We start from the raw sequence: 8980 nt of genomic DNA, 5'->3' as shown, positions 1-8980 counted from the left end.
GAGGAGACCTCTAGTGGTGAACTAGTGAATTTATTGCCAAGAAATTTTTTAAAACCACTTAACAACAAACTAGAAAATAAACAATGCTAAACAAGAGCCATAAATAATCCAGGAATTCAAATTAGTAAACACATACTAGAGACAGCATATAAGGAGGTGGGTAATAGGGGGTGGGAGGGAGAGGATCAGGGAAAAAAAAAGATTTAATAGACACAAAAATGAAAAGTTATCTGTTGATGATCATGTATATGGTAATTTGGTCTTTGACTTGACTAATATGTACCATATTCATGCTGGGAAAAAACCATGCTGAACATTGTAAAGATGTGCAATGATTAAATATAAACAAAACATAAATAGATAAAATGGCTATAGAAGCCATGTATAAAAGCCAGAACAAATTAGTAAACAACAACAAAAAACTTCTATATTAACATGGCTTACAGTCATGAGCTTGGAACAATATTTATAAACATTGCAATTATGTTTGTAACAGAGAAGCCCAGACCTCTCACTGCTATTCAAAATAGGACATAAAGGAAGTGTCTTATGAGTAGGTTTGTGTTTCCCTGTTCAGTAATTTTTTTACAGTGGAAGTACTGAGTTTGTATTTTTAAAAAAGTTCTTTTATTGAAAGAGAGAAAGAAACAACCTCAACAGGGTCTCATGCTGGGGTCTCATACTCCTGGCTTTCCCAGGCAACCAGGACATGAGCACACACCCGGCATGCACACGTGGACCTAGGAAACGAACCCACATCTTACATATGGCTTCTAGCAGTGCAGAACTGTGCCACTGCTGCGCCACTGCAGCTCAGCCCGACTCTACATTTTTACTTGTTATCTATTCCAGACAGCTCTCACTGTTGCAGTCCCCTACTTTAGCCTCCCAGCTGGGACAACTGGCACGTGGCACCATGCCCGGCTCTTTCAGACAGGGTCTTACTACGCTGCCCAAGCCAGCGTCGAATTCATGATTCTCTTGCTTCAGCCTCCTGAACTGCTGGGATTATGGGCCCATGGCACTGTACCATTCCACGGAACCCAGACTTCCCATGTGATTCCAGCCTGCGAACGTGCCAAGGTGGCTGAGCCCTGATTTTGTATTTTAAATGCAATTATTAGAGGGTGATTCAAAATGACGGCTAACTTGGCAGTCAAAAAGACCAAACTGTGCTAGTCCCATAGCCCAGTGGTGAAGGGATCCCACATGGCCAACTTCAGTTCAAATCCTGGCCCAGAGGCTTGAAATACATGCCAGAGGCATGTGTGTGCACACCCTAAATCACAACGATGAGAAACGGAGGAGGAGGGATTGCGGCGTGACCACATCCCTGTTGGGAGGCATTTCCTCCCTCTCTCTCTGTCTCTCTGTTTCTCTTTGGTGAGTATAGATGCCTTTCCTAGGGAGAAAAAAACTTAACTAGCTCCTGACAGTGGTAAAATAGGGAAAGCGGGATGGGGTGGCATCAGAATAGGGAAGTTTTTCTCTAAATGACAACCCCATTTCACTGTGAATCCCCATATTAATTCCAGTTCTTCTTCCTAAAATGCGTAGAATTTAGTGATTTAGACCAACAGGGCAATTCATCAGCAATCGGAAGCAAAGGTCTCGAAAACTATTCTTAGGCCAATATCAAATTACACTCACCGAACTCATTTCTCCTAAGTTCCGAACTAGATGTACAAAGGTAAATATGACTTCACAACGAAAAGGGTGGTGTTAAGAATGTAAGTGTCTCTGGGGCCAGCAGGTGGAGTGGTGGTTAAGGGTGCTGGACTCCCACATGACTGACCGCGGTTTGAGTTCCAGACCTGGCGGCTTTGCTTTCTCACTCTCCCTCTCTTTCTCTCTCACTCTGTCCCTCTCTGGGCAAATTAAAATAAATAAATAATAGAGTTCAATAAAAAATAATTCTTAAAAAGAAAAACAAAGAATGTAAGTGTCTCTAGTCAGACATTGTAGGACATATGGATGCAATGATTTGAAATTATTTACCTAAGACAAATTACTGTGGTCAAATCTTAGGCGGGGGAGGTGAACAGAGAAAAATCATATAAAAAGAGTATGTGTATTTTGAGTTCTTTCACCATTGCTAAACTAAGGAGCACATGCTCAAAATCACATGGTAGTAAAAAAATCACAACTGTAGTTTCAGTTGGCCCATGGAAGTCTGGTCACAGCCCCTGGAGGATATAACTGTATTTGGACCAGCGACAAATCAACTTCATCCTGTGTATACTAAAAAATAACCATCTCTACCATATACCTATTGAAATGGTTAAAAAAAAAGTTACTGAAACACTCTGGTGGCAATGAGGAAAAACTAGATCACTCAAACATTGCTGGTGGAGTGTAAAATGATACAACCAATTTGGAAAACAGTTTGGCAATTTCTTACAAAATTTAGTATGTGCTTACTACGTGACCCAGTAACTAGACTCGAAGGCACTCATCCTAGAGAAACAAACACAGGTTCACACAATAAGCTATACACTAATGTTCTTTTTTTTTTTTTTTTTTTTTCGAGAGAGGTATTTCTGCTATAGGGCACGTGTGCTCAATGGAGAGACAGAGACAGAAAGCGAGAAATCACCCCCCCCGGGGGGGATGGACACACCGCAATCCTTTCTCCATTCTCTTCCTGTGATCTTAGGCACATGCACACGTGTGCCTGGTGTGAGGTGTTTTTTTGTGTTTGTTTTTAGCAAGATTTTTGCTATAGGGCATGTGTGCTTGCCAGAGAGACAGACAGAGAGAAAGTGAGAGTGAATTTTAAGCAGCTGGGTCTGGGACTCAAAAAGCTGGGGACTACGTGGGAGTCCAGTGACGTAACCATTATGCCATCTGCTAGTCCCTAAGAACAATAATGTTCTTAACAGCTTTATTCAAAGCAGTTAAAAATTGGGAACAACTCAAATGTACTTCACAGGGTGAAAGTTTAAGCATACTGTAGTACATCCACATTATGGAATGCTATTCAGTAATAAAAAGAAACAAATCAGGCAACAATCAGGATGGCTCTCAAGGGATTATACTGAATGAAAAAAGCCAATCCCTAGAAGTTACATACTATATAGTTACATTTATGTAACATTATTGAAATGATACCATTTTAGAGAGGAAGAAAAAAATGCAGAGGGGATTGCAAAGGACAGCTGTGCTTTATACTGTGGAACTGTGCTGTATCTTGATTGTGAGAGTGGATACAAAAGTCTACACACGTGATAACAGTTACATAGAATTAAATACACAGAAATGTAAAACTGGGGAATTCTGAGTTAGATCAGTGGGCTGTGTCGATGACAATGACCTGGCTGTGATACTGTAGTTTTCACAAGATGTCTGCTGGGCAGTCTGTGTAAAGGAAGTGCAGGGTCTCTACTACTTCCTTCCAAATGCAGTTACAGACAATAACATAAAAACAACTGTATTTTGGGGGGCCAGCAGATGGCATTATGGTTCTGTCGCTGGACTCATGGCCCAATGAGTCCCAGACCCAGAGGCCTTGAACTCACAGCTGGCACTCTTGCATGCTCAAAATCCCAAGAGGAGAATGGACAAGGCATGACGGTGTGGCCGTCCCCCTTCGGAGGTGATTTCTTGCTTCCTGTCTCTGTGGCTCTCCCGGGAGAGCACATGCCTTATAGCAAAAATCTTTCTTAAAGGAAAAAAAAAGGTTTTTTTTTTCTTTTTTTTCATTTGCGATGAAAGCAGGCATCATTGTTTTCACAATTAAAGCAAGATATGTACTACTGTCCTGGCGGTTGTACCTAATGCTTCACTAGGGGAACATCTAAGGAGCTATTTCAGGTAACCTGCTCAACAGCTCTATAAAGGAGACCCTGCTATTATTCCTGGTTCACAGGGGACGTTTTGAAGAGGTCAAACTACTTCCTTGAGTCACTTGTCTATGGACTAGAATCAAAAGTCAAACAGGTAAAGTCCTTCCAGTAAGAAAGTGGTATCATTCTATTTTTGTTCTGGTCTGATCTTAAAATTTAAAACATGCCATCAAGCACAGACAACAGGTGTTAAATTGGCACGATGACAGAATCACATAATTTGACAGAATCTGAAGATCCTTTAGGATTATGTGGCCATCGCTATCATTTTACAGTTTTAAGAAACAGGTAAGGTGAACTGCACATGTGAGTTGCTGTTCCGAGACCCGCAGAGAATCATTTAAATGGCATCTCGGTCCAGAATTTAAGAAAGGATACGGATTGCTAAACGATCGCAGGGCAGAACTATCTGGTTCATCCCATACCCAGAGCCCGGTCCAAAACAGAGCAGGCGCTGGATATTTACAGGACAAACCGGTGCTCGAACGCGTGGCCCGGCCAGCAGCCCCACAGAAGTCCAGAGGGCTGCAGGCTGTCAGCGTGGCGGTCCGAACGGCCGGGTCGGGGCGAAGGCCGGTCCGGTGCAGCCTAGCCGGCGCCCAACATGGGCCTCCCGCAGACCGCAGGCGGGCCGGGCCGGGGCTGGGAGGCCTCTGGGCCGCCCCAACAGGAGTTTTCACAGTATGACGCCCGGGTTTTCTCCTGCGGCCCAAGTTCGCTCGGCGCGAAGGTCAGGTTAGCGACTTGGCGGGCCAGCTCGGTCAGCCCAGCATCCGGAGAAGGGGAAGGGCAGAGCGTAACCGCCACCCTGGTCCCGCCCCGCGCCGGGCCTAGCTCCGTTACTCACGGCGTCGGAGGGAGGGAGGGAACCAGCTACCCCGCGTCGACGCGCGCCGACCTGCCTGTCGCCCAGCGCCGCGCGCCACAGCGCCGCGCGCCACCATTGGCCAGCGGCGCGCTCCCACGTGGGGCGAAGACGCGCGCCTCATTGGCCCCTGCGTAGGAGGCGGGGCCTAGGAGCACGGCGGCCTCTCTGCCTTAAGGGCCGCCTTTGGGGGGCTGAGGAAGGCCGGGGAGGGGGCGCAGGCGATGGCGCCGGCGCTGCGTTACCTGGGCGGTGCCTGCAGACTGGCCCGCGGAGGTTTCTCCCGGGGGTTCCCCGGGGCGCACGGCCCGGCGTCGGCGCGGTGCTGGCAGGGCGCGGCGTCGGCGAGGTCCTGGCGGCTGTGCGGGGGTGGCCGCAGCGCTAGCACCAGGTGAGTGCTGCCGCGCGGCCGCTGCTCCCAGACGCGCCTCGTGCTGGACTTGCCCTGCGCGTACTTTCCTGTCCTGCGCGGGGGAGAAGGTCGGATGCTGTAGAGCTCCAAACCGTGGATCCCAGGAGCTGCCAGTCTGCAGCGGCTCACTGGTGTATTTATGGGCGGGAGCGAAGGCGGTGTGGAGTAGAGGTCAAAAGCACTTCTGGCTTGAATACAACCCCTTTACTTACTGTTCCATTCTGGGTGCTTACTTAACCTCCTTTGAGGCTCGGTTGGAACGAGGGTCTTAATCTCTCCTGTAGGGTCGTTTTGAGGATGAGAGGACCTAGCGCACTATAAGCCGTCAAACGGATTTATTAGTGGGCAACCCTCGTGTCGCTTGAAAGACTGAACCGATCTTAAATCCATCCAGTTCCTGGCGTACTCGCCGGAGTTGCACCTGTGAGAAGCAGCCCAGTGGCTAATCGAAGCCTGTAGAATTAAGTGTCCTGTGATTTGAAGTTTGGTGGTCACATTCGAAACCAGTTTTGCAGCTCTTTAGAGGGAACAGTTTGTGCGAAGGCTCTAAGGCTGGAAAGCTTTTGGCTATTTCAAGGACTAGAAGGTGGGCAGTGCGAGTGCGACTGAAGCTCAGAGGGAGACAGATGGTGTGCGATGACACCGGAGAGGAGCTACATCTCAGCATGCTTTTTATTTTATTTTAACCTCACGTTGAAACGTATTCTGAGAACCATAGGAAGCTACTTACAGGGTTTTAAGAAGGGAGGTGTGATTAAATGTTGGTGTTTCAGTAGTTAGCTCTGGCTGCTCTAAGTTTGTGGATTGGAGGGGGGTTAGAGCAGTATGTATTGTAATAGCGTTTGTGATTTGTTGTGGGATATGTAGACAGTTATTTTGAAAAGCTTTCTTCAGGGAGGAAAAGTAGAGTTAGTGAACATTTTGTTCATACTTTTTACTTAAAAATAATCATAGATCCATAGGAAATGGCCAAAAAAAAAAAAAAAAAAAGGTACAGAGAGGTCCTATATACCCTTCACTGATTAGCCCAGTGATAACATCTTAGGTAACTATAGTACAATATCAAAACCAGGAAATTTATACTGGCACAGACCTTGTTCAGATTTCATCAGTTTTACATGCATTCATTTGTGTGTGTGTGCACGCATGTATGTGTACATGTGTAGTTCTGTGCAAGTTAATGTTTAATCTGTGTAATTACCACTACTACTAGGATGTAGAGATGTTTCACTGCCCCAAAGATACCCTTTGCATTACCTGTCCCTTTACGGTCACACCCTGCCTCTCTACCTTTCCTAACCTGAGGCAGCAGCTGTCTGTTGTCTATCACTGTACTTCATTTTTAGTTTGCCAGGGGTATATACACTTGTCAGAGAGAGACAGAAAGAGGGAGAAGGAGGAGGCACCCCCCATGGAGTGTCATGTTCTAATATCTTATTCATTTTTAAAAGAATTAATTTATTATTATTATTATTATTATTATTATTTATGTTTGAACAGAGAGAGGGAGAGAGAGGGAAAGTGAGAAAACAAGCCGCCACCAGGTCCAGGACTTGAATGGTGGTCAGCCATGTAGGAGTCCAGCACCTTAACCAACATGCCACCTGGTGACCCTTTTCTCCATTTCTGTATCCTTTATTGTCAGGGTTTGAGGCAAGCACCCACATGTACCAAGCATTTTTTTCTTATACCCACTGGGGGTTGAGACTTGAAACTAGCAGTCAGCCATGTGGGATCTGGCTCCCTTGACCACCAGGCCTCAGGGTTGGCCCTGTAACTTTGTCATTTTGAAGACTTGTAAATGGACTCATGAAGTATGTATCTTTTGAGATTGGCTTTTCTCATACCACATAACATCACTGAAATATGTCCAAGGTGTTGCCTATATTGATGATGGTTTTTTTGTTTTGTTTTAGTTTGCTATAGGACATGTGTGCTCTCTGGGCCAGATATGGAGAGAGAGGGAGAGAAAGAGAAAGTGAGAAGCATCCCCGGGGGGTATGGCCATGCTACAATCCCTTCTTCATTCTTCTGTCAGGATTTTAAGGATGCACATGCACACACCCTGCAGCTGCCCGGTCTGGGACTCAAACTTTGAACTGCACAGTGGCCATGTGGGATCCAGCTCCCTTAACCACCATGCCACTGACTGGCCCAATAGTGGTTTTTTAAAAAATTGTTGAGTAGTGGGGCCAGCAGATGGCATAGCAGTTACATTGTTGGACTTCCACATGGCTAACCAGGGTTCCAGTCCTGGACCCAGTGCCTTGAAGATCACATTGGATGTGTGTGCGTGTGTGCCCCAGATCCAAAGGATAATGGAAAAGGGATTGCAGTGTGGCCATCCCTCCTGGGGGGAGTGATTTCTCACTTTTGGTCTTACTGTCTCTGTCTCTCCAGTGAGTGCACGTGCCCTAAGATAAAAATCTCTTAAAAAACAAACAAAATTGCTGAGTAGCATTCCATGGTATGGGTACCTTGCAGTTTGTTTAGCTGTTTACCAGTTGAAAGACATTTGGGCTGCTTCCAGTTTTGGGGTTCTTAGGAATTAAAACTGCTATGAACATTCATGTTTTCGTTGTTGTTGTTAGAAAGATTTTTGCTATAGGGTACATGCATTTGCTGGAGATACAGAGAGACAGAAAGTGAGAAATCATCCCCCGGGGGGATAGCCATGCTGCAGTCCCTTCTCTTCTTGGGATTTTGGGCACACACACATACGTGTGTGCCCGGCATGAGTTTTAAGCTGCTGGGTCCGAGACTAAAACTAGTCGACTATGTGGGAGTCCAGCGATACAACCATTACACCATCCCATGTACAGGTTTTTGTACTGATATACATTTTCATTTCTCTGGGGCAAATGCCCAAGAATGTACTTGCTGAGTTATGTAGCAAGTGCATGTTTAGGTGTTTTGTTTTTATTTTTTTCTTTTTTAAAAGAATTATTTATTTATTTATTTAATTACATTTATTATTATCATTTTTAAATTTGACCAGAGAGAGACAGAGAAAGCAAAAGTGAGAAACCAACCCATCAGATCCAAGACTGGAAGCACACTCAGCCATGTGGGAATCCAGTGCCCTAAACACCATGCCACCTGCTGGCCCTGCATGTTTAGGTTTTAAAGAAACTGCCCATACTCTTGCAGAGAGCAGCTGTACTCTTTTATATTCCCCACAGCCATATGTGAGTGATCCATTTTTTCTTCATGCTCACCAGCATTTGGTGCTTTGTTTTAGCCATCCTGATAGGAGTATAGCGATATCTCATTGTGGCTTTAATTTGCATTTCCCTAATGCAGTGATTAATAGTGGAATATCTTTTCATGTGTTTATTTTATTTATTTATTTATTTATTTTTGGAGAGGTTTTCGCTACGTGGGAGTCCAGCGACATAGCCATTACACTAACTGCTGGCCCCTTTTCATGTGTTTATTTGTCAGCTGCATAGCTATTCTTTTTTCAATTTGTGAAGTTTATTTACTTATTTCTTCTGTGAGAAAGTCAGAGGCACAAAGACAGCCACCCCCCTACAGAGTCTTCACACCACGATCCATCCCTAGTGTCAGTAGTCAGTAGCCTGGATCACTGGCACATGTGTGCATTTAATGTGTTCTGGGCGATTCCAGGATATAAACCCAGTACCTTCACCTCGTGGGTCCAGTCATATCATCACTCTGCTACCACCTGACCCTGTCCTCTTTGATCAAATGTCTGTTCACATATTTGGTCTATTTTCAAAGTGGATTATTTATATTTTGAGAGTTATTTACATATTCTAGGTAGGATTTATGTTTTTTTTTTTTTTTTTTTTTTTTTTTTCCCTTTGGGGCGGGTGCCCCCCCCAGACAGAGAGG

At 45.1% G+C, this 8980-nt stretch overlaps 2 protein-coding genes across 5 annotated transcripts in view; one reads left to right on the top strand and one right to left on the bottom strand.

The window, feature by feature from the left end:
- The window catches only part of DMAC2L (distal membrane arm assembly component 2 like), a 14212-nt gene extending 9188 nt beyond the window's left edge, over positions 1–5024 (bottom strand). Inside the window, exon 1 of one of the 4 annotated variants that reach the window (XM_006160509.3) lies at positions 4956–5024. The gene's annotated coding sequence lies outside the window, so the exon portion shown is untranslated. Of the gene's footprint in view, positions 1–4270; positions 4290–4311; positions 4577–4692; positions 4765–4955 lie in introns of those variants that run through there. The other 3 variants (XM_006160510.3, XM_006160512.2, XM_006160511.3) reach the window with 3 other exon arrangements.
- The window catches only part of L2HGDH (L-2-hydroxyglutarate dehydrogenase), a 50093-nt gene continuing 45971 nt past the window's right edge, over positions 4859–8980 (top strand). Inside the window, exon 1 of the mRNA XM_006160513.3 lies at positions 4859–5101. Coding sequence (XP_006160575.1) covers positions 4935–5101 — 167 coding nt within the window. The 5' untranslated portion in view covers positions 4859–4934. The remainder of the gene's footprint in view (positions 5102–8980) is intronic.

The sequence above is a fragment of the Tupaia chinensis genome, unplaced genomic scaffold, assembly GCF_000334495.1.
Source record: "Tupaia chinensis unplaced genomic scaffold, TupChi_1.0 Scaffold000688_1, whole genome shotgun sequence".
NCBI lineage: Eukaryota > Metazoa > Chordata > Mammalia > Scandentia > Tupaiidae > Tupaia > Tupaia belangeri.
Note: the sequence above shows the minus strand (reverse complement) of the source record. Positions and strands in the feature narration are given on the sequence as shown.